Below are 19,742 nucleotides of genomic sequence, written 5' to 3' on the forward strand. Positions count from 1 at the left end.
TGTTTCCGCAGCCCCAGGACAGATGTCCGGTTGTCCAGGTTGTAGCCATGGTCAGGGGACACCTCCCTGTCTTCTGCTTTTTCTGGACACTGCCCCAGTCAGGAAGAGCAGCCCATGCCTCTGGCCACCTCACACAAGTCCCCAGAGCTGCCCACACTCTGGGAATTGCTCTGGGGCCCACCTGTGGGGACCACATCTCCCTGCAAAGAACAAGGCCATCTGGAGTGTGGCAGGCCCCGGGCGCAAAGCCAAGGACCCCAGTCCTGCAACAGGCCAGAGGTGGACCTGGGGTGGGGAAAATAGGAGGAGGATTTGGTGCATCGAGCAAACGCAGGAGGCAGGGTGCTGAAAAACATGGTTCCAAGTTTAATGGTTGATGGTCTGAGAGCTGTGGGGTAAGGCCAGGCGGCCCTCGCCCCGCCACGCCCAAAGCAATGCGCCTTGTGGACTCTGACTAGCACAAGTCCTTCCAAAGCAGGCACTTGCAGACCCTGGACACCAGCAGTCAGGCTCCAGGGGAAAGAAGGGTGGTTCACAACCAAGAAGCACCCGTGGTGGGAGGAAGGCCTGGTCAGCAAGTCAGGGCTAAAGCAGGCAGAGAGAGTGCCGGGGCTGGGGGTCAATGGGACGTGAGCAGGGAGGACTGACGGGTTCCCCAAGATCAGAGAATGCAAGCCTGCAGCCAGGACGCAGGGCCAACGTCAAGGACTTCCAGAGCACCCATGGAGGCAGCTGCCCTACACCAGGTGGTCCCAGAGAGCTGCAGGGGCTCCTGCCTCAGGGGACCTCCCACCTTCCAGGGTGTGAGTCTGAGCCCCATGGTTGGTCCAGGGGTTCTCTTCTACCCTGGTCTCAAGACTGACCCAATGGAGCTCTGGAAGCAGGTGGGGGCAGCCCTCCAGCCCCTTCCTGCTCTCCCCTGCTCTGGGGCTCAGAGGACGCCCCTCCCACGTGGCCTTAGGCTGCAGGTCAAAGAGGCCTGGGTATGGACACGTCTAGATGGACCATCAGCCTGGCCTCATAGTGGATGCTGGAGAGGATCCTGGACCCGGGAGGAGACAGGACTCTGAGGTGGTACCAGATGGTTTGATGGGGACAAACCACAGGCCTGGTACTTCCCACAGCTGACCCATCTGGGAGCAGGGACAGGAAGCAGTGTCGGCGCAGGGGCAGGGAGACCCAGCAGGGCGCAGAGTGGCCTGGGGGAGGGGAGTGGTGCCTGGATATACCTGGGCTTCACAGCCACATCTGCAGGTCTAGGGGTCCCTGAGGTCCCCAGCCACTGTCAGGAGCCCATGGCCTGCAGCAAGCCGTCAGCTTCTACCAGCCCAGAGCCAACAGAAGAGGGCGTGGCTGCCCCTCTGGGGAGCTGACGTGAGCTGCCCTGGTCCTCACCGCTGTGGCTCAGGAGGTCCCGCTGAGCCCTCGGGCAAGGCTACAGCAATGTTAGCAAGACATGGAGGTCAGTCCCGCTGTCCCCCAGGAAGGTTCATTGGTGACCTAGTGGAATGAAGCCAGGTGTGGCCTCCCGACCCCCGGCCTAGTCCCTGCTCTCCACCCTTGCTCCTCCGTTAGCTCTGCTCCCTGGGTCTCAGGGGGAGCCAGCCTGCTGGAAAGGCTGCCATGGCAGAGCTGGCCTTCCCCTCCAGGGCCTGCTGCGCTCCTCTGGCGACTCAAGCATTTGCTCAGTCACTTCCCGGAACGGGAGCAGGGTGCTGTGGTCTTGGACAGTGCACCTCGGGTCACTTAAGGCTGAGTGCAGAGGGGAACTGGAGGCCCCCAGTTCCAGCAGGCGCCCCACCCTGTGATCTCATCCGCGGCAGACCTCCTCCGACAGAGGCTGGCTTCCCACCCGTCAAGGGCGCCTTGTTGAGGGCCAAACCCGGGGAGCAGAAGCCAAGGAAGCAGGGACTGGGGTGAGAGGCCATGGGGTCAGACCCGGGGCCCGCAGGGCGCGGAGCAGGGCGGGAGGGAAGGAGGCTGGAGGTCTCCCCGGGGTGGCCACTAGGGCTCCGAGGCGTGCTTGACCAGATAGCCGCTGAAGGTGATGTAGGTGTCGAACTCGTCGCTGAAGATGGCGTTCTCGCGCTCGCCCTTGAAGAGGCGCACCCACACCTCGTCCTGCTCCTGCAGCTGCAGCATCAGGCTCTGGCTCTGCATGATGCTGCGGTCGCTCACCTGGGCGTACAGGATCACCACCTCCTCCGCGTTCCGCATGATGTGCAGGTAGGTCTCCTTCTGGTTCCAGGTGTGCACGTTGAGGCTGAAGAAGTAGATGCCGGGCACGTAGCAGTAGAACCTGCCCGTGAACATGTTGAAGTGGCCGTAGAGGTTCACAAACTCCGTGTCGAAGACCACCGTCTGGTAGTAGTCGCTGCTGTGCAGGGGCTTCTTCCGGCCCACCGAGAAGGCCGCGTAGTGGTTCTTGCACCGGTCCCCGGGGGCGCCCACGGAGCCCTTCTGCCCTTTGGGTCCCATGTGGCCCCTGGCGCCCACGGAGCCTGTTTTGCCATATTTCCCCTGTAGGCCACGATCACCTCGGTCACCCTTCTCACCTGAAAGGACAGGAAGACACGGGGTATCGAGGAAGCCACTCCACTGTGGGCCTGCACCTCAGCTTGGGGCTCCTTCCTGATTGGACCTCACACCCTGACCCGAGGGCTTCGCTCCTGCCCCACCCGGTGAGGCCCGATCCTCTGCTCTGGGGGGGGGGGCTTCGATTCTCAGATCAGTTAGACCAACAGGCACCATTTCAAGGGTTGCTCTATTTTAATCCAGAAGCAATATTTTTTTTCCTTCTGGAAAGCCCTGGCACGGATAAAGGAACATATGGGTTTGTCCACCAGCAACAGGCTCCGGGGCCAGGCCCAGGCTCGCTCTGAGCAAATGAACTGCAGATGTCAGGGCTCAGCTCAGAACCCAGTTGCCAGTGTTCCTAGCCGCAGTGCAAGGTCATGGGGGAGGAGGGTGGACAGAATTTCAGAAAGCAGGCTGGGGACACCAAGCCTCAAACAGAGTCTGGAAGCCTGCGGTCCGGGCAGGTGCCGGGGCCCCAGCAGCCTGAGGCTCCCTCTCCTGGTCTTGGTCCTGCCAGCTCCTCTTGGAAACAAGCCAGACCCTCAAAACTAGGATGTCTTCCTGTCCCTGCCGATGACAACCCTCCTCCGCTTCTGTCCCAGGGGCCCTTCTGCTCCCGCCCAGCCCCGACTAATGACCCCACAGTCTTCCTCCCTCTCTGCCCACGGCAGCCCCCAGGAGATGCCCTGTCTCTGCAGCCCTGACCTTTCAGGATGGTGATGTTGATCTGGGGCGCGGGGATTGCCTGGTACACAGGGGTCCCAGGATCGCAGCAGCGGAAGCACCTGGAGGCTGGGGGCTCCCCGCCCTGGCTGGGGCTATATTTTCCATGTTTCTCTTCATTCCTGTGGGAACAGAGCATCAGGGTGAAAGGCATGAACTCAGGGCTGGGCCCTGGCCTCTCTCCTGCTGTCAGGGGTCTGGGGGCCTGGACCTGCCCTGCCCCTCCCTCACTTGGATGTTCAGGTCTCGGGGTCCCAGCGGCACAGGGTGGATTCTGGGATCCCGGACTGAACTCCACAGGGAGCCCCACCCTTGCTGGCAGAGGTCATGGGAGCAGCAGGGCTACACACAGACAGGGGTGACCAGAGAACGCCACGCCTGCAGGACTCGGTCCTCCAGCGACGCAGGCCCACTCTAGGAGTCCTTGTCACATGTCTATGATCGAAGAAGGTAATCTGCTTGCGTTTGTAAGCAAGAGGGTTCCATTGATGCTCAGGATGACCCTGGGCAGCAGCAGCCGAGGTGCCGTTTCCCTCCTGACCTCCGTAAGGACCTGCTGGGCCACTGGTGGGTGGTGGTGGCTCCATGCTGCCACCTTGTGGCACCTCTGGCACTGCACTGGGCTCTGGCTCCGGCTCCAGCTCCGTTGGCCCAGGCTGAGCCCTCTCTGGGGGGTGCCTCTGAACAGCCAGCTTCTGTCTAACTCTGCTCCCACCTTGAACCCCAGATAATATTAGAAGTGGGTCCACAGGCCCTCAGTTCAGAACCCACCCAGAATCCAGAAAGGCCCGAAGATTCCATCCAGAGATGGCCAAGTCTGAAGCCCCTGTCTGTGTCCCTCTGCCCTGGAATTCTTTATTCCCAAATTCTGTTTCCAGCACCATGAGCCCCGCAGGTGGCCCCTGGCTGCACCATCACACTCAGCCCCCGCCCCAGTGCCCAGGGCTGGGGCTGGGGTCTCCTGCACCAGCACCACGTGGACAGTTCGCCTGGAACTGTCCCTCCAGCAGCCAGCCATCGTCCTGACACCTCCTCCAGCATGCCTTCTGGAACCCAGTCCTGTGCAGACCTCCCCACGAGCCCTACTCCCTCTAGGATGAAGTTCAGGTGAGACCCTTCCCCACAGACTCAGCGACCCGGGTTCGCCCCTTTCCCATCCTCTCCCGGGGCCCCAGCGCCCCCCACCTGCCTGTCTCCCCTGCCAGTCACACGTTGGTACACACCCTGCAGGCTGCCGGGCAGCTCCTCCCTCCTGCACCTGGGAGGCTCCGTGTCCTTTGAGACCGCATTCCACCTCTGCTTGGGCTTCCTGAGTCTCACCCTTCCCTTCTGCCCTCTCCCCAGTGCTGTAGACCCACCGCTGCTCCACTGCCTGCCTGTGGCACTGTTACCCTGGGCCTCTGTCTCCCCACACCCTTAGAGTCCCTGGAGGCCAGGGTTCACGGCTTCCACAGACCTGAGGGCGGCATGACGGCAGCAGGCAATAAGGATTTGTTGAATGAAAAAAATAGCAAAGGAAGAAGAAAGGAACTAGGCTCCTTGTGCCCAAATCCTGCCCAGTAAAGACAGCCTGGTACTCAGGGTAACAAAGAAGCCCAGCCCCAGCATGGTGCCATGCCCAGGCCTCTAGGACCTCGTGCTCGATGGGAGGCAGTCTAGGAGCAGTCCTGAGCATTGGTGAGTTCTTTAAAACCCTCCGCAGTGATCTGGAGTCTGTGTGTTGCTGAGGGTCACAGACATGAGAGAAAAGCGCTCACGGCCTGCAGAAAGCCAGTGCCTGACCTGCGGGTGCTCGCCCGCCGGCTGCCATCTTGCAACTGGACAAGACGTCAGGGTCACAGGACCTGCTCTTGGTCCCTCGCTCTCTGCTGGGGCCTCCTGCCTCCAAGCAGTACCTGGACTCCAGCACACATCCTCAGGGCCAAGCAAGAAGGCCACGACCCACTTAGGGGCCAGGCCGGGCCTGGCTTGCTCTTAATCTAAGGAAGTGGCTCCAAAACTCCAAACCCTTCAGAGCTGGACTGCGACCTCGCCTCCAGACAGAGCCCGAGCCACTGGAGACAAACGGCCTGTCTATCTTCCAGGTCCGGCCTCCCCAGGAGCCACTCCTCTGCCTCAGCGTTCACCCTTCCTATGTCCCAGGGAGGCCGGGCTCGCTCAGCCACAGCTGGAGCTCCTGCAATGGCTTCTGGGCCACAGTCCCTCACCTCTTGTCATGGTCCAGCGGGGGCAGCAGCTCCTGGGCCTCCTCCTGCTCCTGCTGCTCCCGCTGGTCACGTGGCACGTGGCTCAGGACCAGGCCACAGGTGAAGGCCAGAAGCAGGCAGCATCCCAGCACAAGTCCCTGTCCCTGGGAGCCCATCTTCCTGCTGACCCTGGTGGGAAGAGACACATGGGGACAGCACGAGGTTAGGAAGGCGCTCCACAAAAGGAGAGCCCAGAAACCTGAGGCTCCCCAGCCCCACGTCACCAGGAACACTGTGCTCCTCTGGGCAGGTGCACACACACACACACACACACACACACTCATGTGCTTATACTAACGCACACTCGCATGTGCTCACACCCACACACTGGCACACACACACACACACGGGCACACACAGGGGCACACTCACAGGCACACGGGCACTCTGCCACTGGAGCCTCAGCCCAGCGGGCTGGGGTTGAAACACCACCGTGCACCGTGGTGTCCATACCAGCCCAGCCTCAGGAACCAGAGTCCTTCAGCCACTGGCCCACGAAGATGGTTGTAATTTACCACCTGTTGGGCCAGTGGACGGAATCCCAACAGGTTTGGCTGATCACCATGCAACAACAGCCACCCTGGTCCTCTTGGGTGGGCATGTGGTAGGCAGAGGGCTGCAGGCTTCCTCCTGACCAACGGGAGTGCTCAGTGGGTGTCCTCCAGCATTCAGTTCAGGGGACATGGAGTCACAGCTCATCCAAGGCCATGGTGCTTTTGGCAAAGGCTTGGGGCAAGACCCTCCCCCTCCAGTACCGAGAGAGTCCACTGGGAAGAGGTGACTGTTGGGGGTCCCAGTGAGCCCACAGGGGCAGAGCCTCTCTGCTTTGGCTGTCAGCAGCGTCACCCCTCACCCTCTCGGGGAGCTGGGGTCCACGCGCCTGGAATCAGGAGTCACCCCGCTTGGCTGTTCCTGGTGGGCGGGAAACCTCCCGCGGTGGCACCCGACTGTGGTCCATTCTAACCCTCTTCTGTTCACCCGAACATGAGGTCTGACGCCTCCCAGGACCATGAGGGCACCTAATTCAACCCTCTCCGCTGCCCAGGAAGAAGCAAGCCCAGCGGGACCGAGATCCCCCCGCCCAACCTTCCTTTTCTCTCTTGTGTTTAAGGAAAATTAAAATCTGAGACAATTTCTCTTTGTCGGTAATTACAGACCAGATGAAAGCTGCCTTTGACTCCTCTTGGGAAGCTGTGACCTTCTTTCCAACATCCCTTGGCTCGGCTTTGTCGCCTGGGAAGGGCACACCCCTGCCCCAGGGCGAGGCTCCTTGGCCCCAAGAGTGGGCTCACTGAGGAGCTCTGAAGAGAGTGCTCCAACAGCTGTCCCCGCTGGCGCCCAGGCCATGTCTGTGAGGACGCCGCCGGTCACTGCAGCTGGAGCTCGGGCACAGAAAGACCCAGAGCCCGGCTCCCCTGTGTCACCGCAGAGAGGAGCGAGATGAGAGGACACCAGCCTCCCCCTAGCCTCCCGCTGCCCCATTGCAGCAACCGGGCTGCTCTCCCGCCTCCAAGTCCCTACTAACCAGCCAGGGAGCCTCAGGGCCCAGAGACCCCAGTGACCAGCAGGCTGCTTGGACCTGCCCCCACTTGCCAAAGAAAGTGTATGTGAACCTCTAAACATGCACTGGAATTCTCATACCCCTCCTGCTCCTCACTGTCTCTCTGGGCTCTCCCACAGAGTATGCACGTCTCCCCCATCGTCCCAACTGGTCAGCTGTCACTGCAGACACCTCATCCTGTGGTCTTACACGCCCACATGCACACCTAAGGACTCCGTTCCAGCTCAGCTTCTGCTGCATGAAACCCAGGCAGGGCCTTGAGGGCTCAGCATTTTCCCTACGCCTCGAGGAGCGGCCGGTCTGAGTTCCCTCACCTCCCGCCACTGTCCACCGTGGGCGCTCTTCTTCCTTGACCAGAAGCGCCCTTGTCTTCCTCTCTCCTGCTCACCAGCGCTGCGCTGAGAGTCCATGCATGATTTAATTGATGCCTCAGGCCCTACAGGTTGGTCTGAGAAGGCTTCCTCGTTGATCATCTCGACCCCACCCAGACCTTGTGTGCACCCACAGCATCCTCTAAGGAGACAGTGCTCGCTCGTTATCACCCACAGTTGTAGGTGAGCAAACAGACCTAGGGAAGTCAGCTCGAGCTGTCTGCACTGCAACTCAGACAGCCAACCTCGGTGACCCCAAGTCCTCTGCCCTGCCAGCCCCCGCCTGAGCGCCTCATGTTCCTCCTGAAGCCTCCTCAGACCCCTCCTGGGAAAGCCCCCATCCTTCCTAATTTGTCCTTCACCTTGTCTTGGACTGCAGAGAGCTTTACCTGGCCTGTGAGATCCTGCCCAGCAGGCCAATGTGTCCCCCTCCTGGCCTGGGATGTCCCCTTGTCCCCTCAACCAGCCAAGCACCCTGCAGCGCCCTGGACTTCACTGGTACTCCACAAACATTGGTCAAATTGAGTTCTCTAAATCTGTTTATTTCTCTATTTCTGTGTTTCCTGTTTTTCCCTGGTCCCTCAAGTCATTACTCTTTTTTTTTTTTTTTTCCTTCTTAAGTGGTAAGCTTGCATCAGTTAAAAGGAAGTTTTCCTTTCTTTAAACTCTTTTATTTTCTGAATCCAAAATAATGTCTGCATTTCGGAAAGTTCTAGGGTAACAACCGGAGGTGCATGGCCACCTTGGTTCACCCTCAGCCTGGGCACTGTGAGCTGGACAGTTCCCTGTCGCTAGGAGTCCTCTGTGCCTCCTGGGATGTTGGCAGTGCCCCAGGCTACTCACTCCAGGCTGTCAGTCCTCTTGGTGGCTGTGACAATCAGAAATTCCAGCCATTGCCCTATGTCTGTCTCCTGGGGGGCAAAATTGCCCCCAGCTGAGTACCAGTGCCAAGCCCCCAGGGAAGCACCCCTGTGACTGTTGGTACGTCTCCTTCTAGCCTCAAAAGGGTGTTTTCTACACCTGGGCCAGAAGAGATGGGGCCCAGGATATGGCTGGGTTAGGGATCATGGCATTGATGGCATGGGGCAGGTGACAGCCCTGAAGGCAGGCAGAGGCCGGGGCTGATGGCTGAGGGCAGGGAGGCTGGTGTAGGGCTGTCTTTGCTGACCTCCTCTTTAGAGTCAACGCACACCCAGATTGAAACCTTTCCCTCTTCCACAAGATCTCAACCATTTCACCGAATCCCATAGCAAAGTCAGAGTCACGACATTACCATCATCTTAGTCACTTTAGGGCAAAAACATTATTGCCCAACATCAAGCCACACTTGGCTCCGGGATCACTGTAAGAGATTCCCAGCAAAGGAAGGCTCCCTGCTGGGCCCCCCCCCGAGAGGCTACGCAGAGAAGGCAAGTCCAGGGTGGTGGCCCCATGGCGTCTGGACTGATGGGGGGGCCTCCTGAGTGGGGACCCACACAGCCCTGTCTCCAGGCTGAGCTGCGGTCAGAGCCACTGGAGACCTCAAGCTTTTCACTGTCCGGGAGCCAGTGGATCAGAGCCAGTTCCATGGTACCTCCGCTCCCGTTTGTCCACCTCATCTCCCAGCCTCCCACTCCATGCACCCTATTCACCTCCCCAACAAGCAGGAGCCCCCTTACAGGAGGAAGGAGGAGGGAGGGAGACATGGAGCCACTCACAGGACCCGGAGGAGGTCTGATGCGTTGACCCTTCCAGACCCACGACGGACCCTTTAAGGAGGCAATACCATCCACAGGTTCAAGTTTCCCTATATTTGTTTAAAACTGGTCCCTGTTGGTCTTGGCCCCACGTCCACGTACTGATGTTGACTCCTGGCGCTCAGAGGCCGCCTGCCTGGATCTTGCCTTGATAGCTCCACCCTGCCCAGTGCCATCAAAAAAACCCTTTTGTAAACACTGTTTCTTTCTTTAATCCTCATTGGTAAGCAGCTGTTCCAAGAGGCAGAAAGCCTATAATCTCCTTGGATTGAAAGGAGCCTCGGAAGGCAAGTCCGAGCCGCCCTCCCAGTGGGCAGCAAAACCCAGGCCTGGTGGACTGGATGCCGTGATCTGCAGGGCATGGTGCGAGAGGGAGAGGGAGCACTGCAGCCATAAATCAAGAGAGGGGAGCAGACAAGCACCCAGCCACAGCCCAGAGCAAAAGGGCAGACAATGAACCAAAATGGTGAGCGGGCGACAAGCCAGACCTGGGCTAAACGGCGTGGTGGTCGTTAGCCTTGTGTAGCTATTTAAATTAAGACAAAACAAAAGTTAGGGCTGGGGACACAGCTCAGTGGTACAGCACTTACTTAGCATGTGTGAGGCCCTGGGTTCCATCCCCAGCACACAGACACAAAATGACTCAAGGTTCCGCTCCCTAGCCACACCAGCCACATTCCGGGCTCTGGACAGCCACCTGTGGCTAGTGGCCACCATATTGGAAAGTGCAGAAGAGAACACTCTGGCCACTTGATCAGGTTCTATCAGGTAGGTCTGTTTTAGACTGAAGTGAAGTCGTGGGGGAGGGAGGAGGAGCTAGGAACAGAGCATAGGCCAGAGGTTTAGGGGTCACTGGACGCCTTACTCGCGTGCACCCGGTACAGCTCCCAGGCCTCCGTGGGAGCGCCTGCAGCTCTGCTCTCCTCTCTCCATCCGCCTGCCTCAGGTGCTCTCCGGGGCGTCTGGCTGTCTCCCAGACCTTGGCCCACCCGAGGCAATCGTCTCTGGCTTTTCCAGGGCCTGGACCCCACCCTAAAGTTTTCCGTGCACCTTCTGGGTAAAGGATTTTAACCTACACTGCATGGGTTCTAGGTCAAGAATGCGGTTAGTCAGCCTTGGTCAACGGGAACGTGGTCCCCACACCACTCCTCACCCACCTGCCCCCCTGCCTTTGCCTCCTGCACATCCTCCTAACACAGAGGCCTGCTGACGCCTGTGACAGCCTCCCGGTGAGAAGCTTAGCACCCTCCAGTCCCTGCAGTGGGATTCAGACATGGGGGCCACGAAAGAGAAAGTGCCATATCGGGGTGTTCCTCCAACCCCAGTGTGTGACATCTGCTCTTGGTCCTTTCCTTCCCCCCAGAAGTCCTTTGTCACATTAACTGCCCATTTCTCAAACTCCAAAACCTGCTATGGGCAGGAGGAGGCTGAGTGACCTCCAGTTGACAAGTAGACAGAAGCCCCTTTACCACCTAATGTCCCTTGTGTGACCGGCAGCCCCGGCTGGCCTGGGAATCTCTCCCTCCTAACCACACAGGGGAGGCAGCAGGCCTCACTGGAGGAACCCTGAGGGCCCAGCTCCTCTTGGAATCGCCCTCTTTCCCTCTCCCGAGAACTGCTCCCTGTCTCGGTTGTTTGAAAGTCTGGGGGTTTATGGGGTTACCTCCACAGCCCGAGTCCAGGAGTGAAGAGGTGGGTTCTTCCAGGGCTACTTGCTAGTTCCTAACAAAGGGTCCCTTTGGATGGAAGTGAGGCTTCGTTTGGGACTTAACAGTGAGGAGAGGAGACACCAAGAACGTGCCCATCCTAAAACATCTCCCTCCTCTCCAGGGCAATGCATCTTGGCCAAGAAAACTCACCTGGAGCAGAGAGCTGGGCTCTGCCAGCCTGAGCAAGTACGACTGCCACGTGGGCTGCTGGGCACTGGGCCTGGGGGCACCTGGCCAGCCCAGCCGCAGAGCTGCCGCTGCGACCAGTGGGAACAAAGACTGCCTTGAGCAGAGCTCCTGACCTCAGGTCCCCTCCCAGCTGAGACGCCTGGGGCAGGGCTCATCCTGCTTTGAGAACTGCGAGAGAGGAAAGGCCCCAGTGGCTCAGTTGGGAGCTTGCTCTGCAGGTGGCCTGGCTGGAGCCACCACCCCAGCACCAGCACAGTGCCACCCTTGGGGGCAGAGGCTCCCGAGGAGGGAAGAACCTGAGAACTCTGTGGCCTGAGCCCCACCGCAGTCCGCCCTTTACAGGCAGCACAAACCACGCCTGTCTGGCTGCCTTGGCTGGGGCACTGGGACACCTCACAGGCACCTCCGGGGGAGCCTGGCAGGAGACAGACGGTGGCCCAAACTGAGTGGCTCCTCCGTCAGAAATGCGATCTGGCTCAGCACCCATGGGTCTGTCTCCTGCCCGGTCCAGCCTGGGCCACTCTTGCCAAGATCACTTGTGACCTGGCAATATCAAGCTCTATTCTGCAGTCCTGCTGTGGGAGCTTTAAAGCTTCTGCTGGGAACGCCCCGGGAATGGATGCCCCCACCTCCCGCCCCAGGCACCGCTGCCCCCTCTGGGGTTATCCTTGGTCTTCCCCACGCACAGCTGCTTTCCAGGTCTGCAGGGCCTCTCGCCCCAAACCCGCCTCTGCTGCCTTGGCCCACGTCATGCCTTCCACCCAGGACACCGAGGGGCTGCCAGGCCTGTTCTCCAACACACCAGCACATGGGCTGTTCCGATCTGTTCAGACTAAACAAAATAAAGGGGCCACTTTCTAAGCACTCCCGTGGCTACCGGCTACCACAGCGGGCAACACGGCTGATAGAACATTTCCACGTGGCTGGACACTCCCCTGGACAGACTGGCCTGCACTGTGGCTCCAGCTGTCTGCTGGATCCCTCTCTGCCCAGCCAGGAGACGTGAACACCCAATTAACTCACCCTCCTCACTGCCGCCCGCCCTCCCTTTTCCTCCTGGGCTGGCGGCTCTGTGAAAGACAGCACCGTTCACAGGTGCTGGGTACCCAGGCCACAAGTGGGAGCCACTAACACGAGTACCTTCCGTGCCCCATCACATCAAACCCATCGCCAAGCTCCCCCAGGTCTCCCCTGCCCCTTGGTCCCCAACACCACCAACTGTGTCCAGCTGTCCTTGGGCCTCCCTGCTTCCTTCTGTCTCCTCCACTGACTCCTTAAGAGGCTACTTTTTAAAAATGCAAATCAGTGCTGCCCTGGGCTCAAGGGCATCCAGAGACAAAGAAAGGGGTTCCACCCTCCATCCCCACTAGGCTCCTGCCTCCCCTGCCTGTCACCCAGCCTCTTACCTGTCATCTGGCCTCCGCCTGTCAACCAGCCTCCACCTGTCATCCACGCATACGATTCCTTCACTCCAGCCACATGCTGCCTCCTTCAGTCCCTAACACCAGTCACACTTCAGAATGCCCCTTGTCCTGCCACCTCTCCATCCATGCGTCTTCAGAGCTGGCTTGATGCTGCCTCCTGCAGCAAGTATTCCAGGCCCCCTTCCCCTGCTGTGGCTCGCCCCCCCCCCCGCCACCAGCGTCTACTGCACAGAGGTCTGTAATCACGGGGGGGCTCATCTGTCCCTCTGGACTTTTCCCAGCTCCTCCAGCATCCAGTGTCTCACATCCAGTGTGGCATGAACCCCGCCCTCACCTTTCAGTCAATCCCAAGTAGCATAGCCACCATCCAAACAGGACTGGTTACAGACTGGAGCTGCTCAAACCTGTCCAACACAGAGCGGGGAGGGAGGGAGCCAGGGGACACTATGACGTGTCTCCAGAATGCTGACCGCCGTGAGCCTGGGAGCTGTCCTTGCTAGCTATTCCTGCATCTGCACCCAGAGCACCTCCTGCCTCCCAAAGATCAGCAAACCCTGCTGCCTCCTTAGCCAAGGCTACAAGCCACATGAGCGTCCAGCAAGACCACAGGAAAAGACCAAAGACAAAACACAACACCCAGGTGGCTGACTGGAGGTGAGCTCAGCAGTGGAGACAAGTGGGGAGGTGATGGACCAGGAGACCCGGAAGTTGCCTACAGTTAGTGACTGCTGCAAACCACGAACACTTGCTGCCATGGAAAGATGTTCTGAGGGAAAGTGCAGGCTGAAAGTGTGCGTGCACACATGTACAAGTGGACACACAACCACAGCATGCGAAGGCCACCACCTGTGCTGATGGCAACTGTCCAGGCATGATGAGAACACGGCTCTCTAACATTGTCTTATTGGTGCTTTCTTTTATTTGTGCTTTGTTTGTGTTCCCCCTATAACAGTCTCATGTTTTTTCACAGTAAATACACATTATTTTCCACTTCGGAAAAATGACAAATAAGCCCCACCCTGGAGACTAAGGGAGCATTTTGCTTCTCCCAGGGAACTTGACTATGCATGGAAAAGTAGATAATGGGGGCGGGGCTGGCGAGGCCGGGCAGATCTACGGCTCAGGCAGAGCTGTGTGGAGGATGAACTGGCTGACACTGAAGTCTCAGCTGGGGACTGGAATACGAAGATGCACCCTTCCTCGGGCAGCGGCTGCTCCGGCACATGGGGCTCAGGTTTGGGGTGTGCGCTGGATTAGCTGCCGTCATAGACCTGTCAGCAGCAGCCACCTTTGGCTCTAAGGGAATGCCACCAGCTGAGCCTGCATCCCTACATTCAATAGGGACTTTATGCAGCGTGCCTCTGCTGCATGCCAGGCACCCTCTGAGGCGTCTTCCCCGCAGCGTGCTGAGATCTCCAAGTGCCAGGCTGCTGGCATCTTAACCTGCGCCCCCTCCCCCACTGGAGTCCAACTCCTTTGGGTTCGGCACCAAGCAGCCAGCCCCCTCCCACAGCTTCCATATGAGGTGCCCAACGCTGGGCCTCCTGCGGTGCCTTCTCGGGGTCTAGCTCTGGCAGGGTGGAGGGAGAGCGGCAGGTTGGTAAACTCTGAGGGAAGAGGGAAGGCCAGGACGACACAGGCGGGATGCAGATGGCCGCCTCCCACCCCCAGCGCCCTGATGAGCAGAAACGGACCTGAGTGCCCCCTGCAAAGGAGGGAGGCTGAGTACCACCTCCGGAGGGAGTGGGAGAAGAGGCCATGCTGGCCAGAGGAGGGGGCTGCACGCATGCTTGGCCTGCCCTTTCCTTGGGAGGCTGCCCAGGGTCGGATATGAGTGGGCACCACTGGAGGTGCCTTTGGGAGGAACACGCAGGATGGAACAGAAAGGAGAGTGGGGAAAGGGAGGGGTAGACATCAGGCTCAAGCCTCCCTGCCTCCCTGCAGCCCCAACCTGGCTCAGCAGCCTCCATTCCCAGGGTTGCCTCAATCCAATACGTTCAGCCAGTCAAGCAGCGCACAGGACTTACAGGCCCACCACCTTGCCTGCTAGACAGAACTTCAGGGGGCCCTGGGAGGGGGGTGAATGCCAGAAGACATTCACCCCCATGGCCACCCTGAACCCGTCCAGGAGCCCCATGGCCACCTGAACCCATCCAGATCCCTGTCCCCATATCTCACCAGAACCCAGCAAACATGGTGCAAACACTCTACCAAATGAGCTGTGTCCCCAGCCTGGTCCCCAGTTTTGAGGGCCTATCCCAGAAGCTTGCAGGGCAGAGTCACAGGGCCCAGCCTAGCTTCTAGCCTACACCTGCCTAACCCCCTCTTCACCACCACCAGGAGACTTCCCCTCTTTCCCCCGTCCCAAGGGTAGAGGGTAGCTGGTAATCAGACGTCCCAAGGGTGGCAGGGAGCAGCTCCAGAGTGTGGGCTGTCCAGCATGTGTGGCTCTAGCAGCAGCCAGGAGTATGTCTGACCTGTCCCTGGACACCAAGGACTTGGCTTCCCTATCCCTGTCTCGCCTGGCTGCCTCTCTTCTCGGCCTTGCCTGGGCTCCTGCCTCCCTGTCCGCTGTCTCATTTCAAGGAAAATTCCTACAGGAGCCAGGAAGATGGTCAGACACTGAGGCCAGGCCAGCCTGTGGACATCCAGACAACTGTCCTGGGCCAGGCGGTGACCAAGGAGGGGCTTGCTGATCTGCAGGAGACTCAGAGACAGGCAGGGATGCCCCCTACCCCCAATGGATGGTGAGGGGGCCTCAGGTGCCCCGATCTATACCTGGTTTGGAAATTGATCACAGGCAAGGAGGGGTGGGTTGAGGGGATGCCAATGTACCCATACCCCCACACACACACCCCCAAGCACCAAAATGGCACAGTTGCAACTTGACTAGGATCCAGAGACCAAGAGTCTTCCCAAAGGCTCAGAGGCCCACGCTGCCCCCAGCACTGCCCCTCCCCCAGGGAGAGCTCTGCAGAACCCTGCTCTGGGGCTGGCGGAGGAGGAAGGGGCGGGCCTGGTTTCGCAGGTCTCCGTGTCTGTGTTAAGCTCAGCACCTCCAGGACAAGGCCAGGGCCAGGGCTGAGGTTCAGGGCTAGAGAGGCTGGCTCGCTGGTCAGCCCCAGTGCAGAGGAAACCCATGTGGAGCTTTGGGTCCTCTGGCAGACTGCTCTCGGAGGCGGGCAGGCCATCTCCCACACCACATAAGGGGTCAGGGAGGTGGCAGAGTCCTGTTGGCAGAGCTGCCTTGTGTCACTTGACAATAGCAGAAGGCAGATTTCATGGGTAAAACGGGAGAAAACAACACAGTAGTTAAGCTACCAGGATGAAGCTTCCCAGGGGCCACCGCCCAACTTGGGTGTCCTGGGGCTCTGGGGCAGGGAGCCCAGGCAGCTTCCCTTTCTCTCCAGGGAGGGTGGGTTGTCAGGAAAGAGTCGGCCTTGGGCAGCCAGCAGCAGGGGACTGCAACAGAATGTCTCCCTTTCGGGCCAGTGCTGTCCCCCCCACCCTCCCTGAAGCCCTGGGGCCTCCACCACCCCGGCCTCAGGAACTGAGACCCACAGAAGGGCCCGACCCCTGAGGACAGGACGCAGGGAGGCTGGTGTCCGGTGAGGACACCCTGTGGCACAGATTTCTATGAAATTCTTTTCATCTTTGTTTTGATGGGTGAAGTTCAATGCCAGAATATTTGGCTTATGAGTCATGCTAATTACAGCTGGGGAGGCACAGGAGAACTGCAGAAAGGAGCACGTTCAGAAACACTAAAGGCTGCCCTGATTGCCCCGGCCCGGAGGTTATACCCCAGGATGGGAGGCCGCTGCCTGCACCCTCCGACAGCCTGGGCTTCCCAGGCTCCTGCTTGGGGGCACCTTAGTGTTGGGCAATGGTGTCCTGTGGCTGAACAGGGCCCACCCAAGACCCCTGGCCACATATCTGTCCCCTGCTGCTGTACCTTCCTTGGGGTCATGGGGGACTCCAGATGGTAGGAGAAGGAAAGGAAGGAAGAAAGTGGGTCCCTGGGAAGCAGCCCTGCTGCCTGCGTCCTGCCCTGGGCTTTCTCTGTCAGCGGAGAGAAGGGGACATTTGAGAAGCTCAGATCCCGCCTCACTGTGGAGTGCTGTGCTCAGTGTCCCCAGCCTGCGTGGAGTGTACTGAACACAGTCTCAGGGCCTGAGGACATAGGTCAGGGTCTGAGGTCCTCTGTCCACTGGCTCGGGCAAGCCACAAGCCCCTCTGAGCTTTTCACAGGGGAGTCCCTTGATAGAGTTGAAGAACCAACAAATTGGCGGCTCTCTCTGGCTCTACTGGTCTAAGAGGGAGAGGGGGCAGCTGCCACTGACCTCAGCCTCTGCCCACCAGCTCCTGTCGCCGCTCCTCTCTGGTTAGCAGGGACCCTGGGCAGGCCTCGTGGAGCAGACACATCCCTTCCTGCAGCACACGCCGGCCAAGCACGTGTATCTGTGACAGTGCGTGTGGGCTGCATGGCCGGGCGCACGTGTGTGCTTTCTACACTATAAAAAGCAGAGCCCAAGCAGTCTTTAAGGACATCACGCTCCTGGGGATCCAGGAAGTCATTTCTCAAGACATGTCTCATTTTCAAAGTTCAGGAAAGCCTGCCCCGTGGCCTCCATCCCTAGACACTAGGTGAGATGGAAGAGGTGAGATCCATGGCAGAGAGGCAGCTCCCTCCACCCTTCCAAGCCAGGATGGGACAGGACTGCCAGGCGTGCTGGGAGCACACAGAGGCCCCTGGCTCTCCAGGGCTGGAAGCAGCCAGGGTAGCTGGGGATTGGCAGAATGGAGACCACACCCGTACCTGCGGAGGTGCCCTGGAGAGTTGGGTGGTGGCTGGTGGGTGGACATGCACCAACCAGAGACTCCACAGTGGCTCAGCAATGCAGTCCCAGAGCAGGGCCACTCTCAGTGGATCCTTCCAAGGAGGATCCCCAGGGACGTGTCATTGTTTTTTCCTGCCCAAGCTGGATACCCTCCAGGAACACCAAGGCTGTCAGAGGAGGGGGCCAAAGTCCACATTTCCTGTCCTGTGCAGGGCCCAAGTGGGCCACAGAGAGCATGGGAGAGACCTGGATCACAGGGGGTCCAGGTGACATTGGGGGATCTCTGCCAGGTGCAGAGGTGGGCACAGGTACCATTCTTCTTTCTCCCACACTCTCAGAAAAGCACCAAGCGAAGAGTGAAGCAAGATAAACACCCCACAGAACATGGGAGAAGGTACTGTTGCTCCCGACAGCTTCTGTCTGCAAAAGAGCCCGCCTCCTCCCCGTCAGAGGGCGCTGGCCCCTGGGCTCTCTGCAGAACCAACCGGCCTGTGCCGGGGAGTTAGCAAGAGCAGGCACAGTGCTTCCCAGAACTTCTGCTCTCTGCCCCTTGGCCACAGCTGCCCACCCTGCCCCTCCACCTCACCCATGGTCCCCCTGGCAAGGCTCTGCTCTGTCCTGCCCAGTCCTGCTACAGCAACCAGGCTGAAGCCAGGAAGACAGGAGCGGGCGGTACTGAGTCCCTCCTCACTCTGACCTGCCTGCCCCAGGCCACCTACCTCCCTCGGAACCGAGCAGGGCTGCACCAGCTGCGTCTTCCCGCCGCCTCTCTGGGGCTCTCACGGCACCGCCTCTTAAAGCATCTCCCAGCGGCAAAGCCTCCTCAGAGCCCGATCTTGGGAAGCACAGACTTGTCGAAGGAGACAGGGAAAGAAGTCCCCTGGGTAGGAGGCTCAGAACGGGAGGGGGCAGGTTGGAGCAGCAGCAGCCCTGACCCAGCACCTTTATCTTCTCCGAAGGCTCCAAGGTCTCCTTGGGCAGAAGCGGAAACGTGGTTTCTCGAAAGTAAAGAAGAGAGGAAGAAAGCAGGACAAACACGTAAAGAGCAAACCCAGCCAGATGTGAGCTGCAGAGGAGCCTAGATCGCTCCCAGCGCATTTTAGCCAAACAGCAGCCGCCGAGGATTAACTGTGTGTGTGCCCTGCCGGCTCCCTCCTCCTGGCCACCCGGGGCAGCCAGCCCAGCTGGGGTGCAGGTGGCCTCTTCTGTGCACCTGGGGCCTGTCCAGATGCAGAGCTATCTGGGAATCCAGGACGAGGATGCCCTGCACAGGGCAGGGGCACCTAGCAGGGCTGAGAACCCAAGTTACTTAGTGGCAGGGGGATGGGCTCAAGCACCCGCTATATCCCGCCCCATGTCCAAACTGTGGCAGAGTTAAGACACACCACAGATGGGGGTCCGATGACCAGGACCAGGTTTGGGAGAATCTACAAACCCTCTCTAACAGCTCTCGGGGTCCGGGCATGCACGTGCAAACGTGTGCATGTTTGGAAGGTGATGGTTTATTGGTTTCCATGCTCAGAGGTGAGGGGCAATCCCTGCTGAGAACGCTTAGAATCCCCAGGGAGCCCCTCCCGTGGGTTCAGTGGTGGGGCCAGAGGGGACAGGGGTCTGCTCCGTCTCTTCCAGGTCTCTCATTCCTGGAGGTGGAAAACAGACATTTTCTTATTCTTATATGAATGCTCTTCCTGAACAAGTCCCCAGGCAGACCGCAGCACAGGCTTCTCCAGTGCTGTCCCTCTGTCCCCCAGCCCCAGCTCTGAGTCACACAGGCTTGTTCTGGAAGCCTACCACAGCTTGAGAAGAGGAAGGGTCTGGCCAGAGGAGTGAAGCTGCCCTGGCAGTGATAACAGTGTGCCTTCTTCTTTTCTGCTTCTCCCCAGGTTCTCCTCTGTGTCCCTCCCCTCTGCTCCTGGCCTGGGTGCTGTACCTGCGCTCTGCTGTCACTCCAGCGACGGCATCTCTCCTCTCTGGCTACATCTGGACAGGAGATGTAGAAAGAAGGATGCTGGTTCGGGATGTTAGGAGCAAAACAGAAAGGCTGCGCTTCACTATTCCTGGCCTTGGAATTTCCTCCCTGGGCCACACTGACATCTGGAAAGGCTTCGAGAACAGAAAGGGAGGAGGAGGAGGAGGAGGAGGAGGAGGAGGAGGAGGAGGAGGAGTGTGTGAGCAGGATGCCACCAGGCACATGCTCTTGCCCCGGGGCTGGGCCCAGGCCAACATCTGAGCAGAGCCGAGAATGGGTGGAGATGCAATAGAAGCAGGAGGGCTTGGGATGGGGGTGGCAGCTTGTGAGGATGGGGTTGCCACTCCAGAGACCCCAACCTCCAGAGCCAATCTCCTGTGAGGAGGAGAAGTGAAGGAG

General features: G+C 59.4%; 1 protein-coding gene across 9 annotated transcripts; it reads right to left on the reverse strand.

Annotated features, from left to right (window-relative positions):
- Positions 1-343: 343 nt before the first annotated feature.
- On the reverse strand, positions 344-19,493 carry C1qtnf1 (C1q and TNF related 1). 9 transcript variants are annotated; one of them, XM_048797633.1, is made up of 6 exons: positions 19,305-19,493; positions 18,094-18,346; positions 7,313-7,515; positions 5,508-5,675; positions 3,283-3,422; positions 344-2,555 (listed from the first exon to the last, which is right to left on the reverse strand). In XM_048797633.1, exons 3-6 carry the CDS (start codon positions 7,345-7,347, stop codon positions 2,005-2,007), a joined length of 894 nt encoding a protein of 297 aa, XP_048653590.1. In that variant the 5' UTR covers positions 7,348-7,515; positions 18,094-18,346; positions 19,305-19,493; the 3' UTR covers positions 344-2,004. The 9 variants fall into 9 exon arrangements, with proteins under 9 accessions (XP_048653590.1, XP_048653585.1, XP_048653599.1 ...); XM_048797628.1 differs by having other exon boundaries at positions 18,094-18,372; XM_048797642.1 differs by lacking the exon at positions 7,313-7,515 and having other exon boundaries at positions 18,094-18,343; positions 19,305-19,490.
- Between the last annotated feature and the right edge of the window lie 249 nt (positions 19,494-19,742).

The sequence above is a fragment of the Marmota marmota genome, unplaced genomic scaffold (assembly GCF_001458135.2).
Source record: "Marmota marmota marmota unplaced genomic scaffold, marMar, whole genome shotgun sequence".
NCBI classification, from domain to species: Eukaryota; Metazoa; Chordata; class Mammalia; order Rodentia; family Sciuridae; genus Marmota; species Marmota marmota.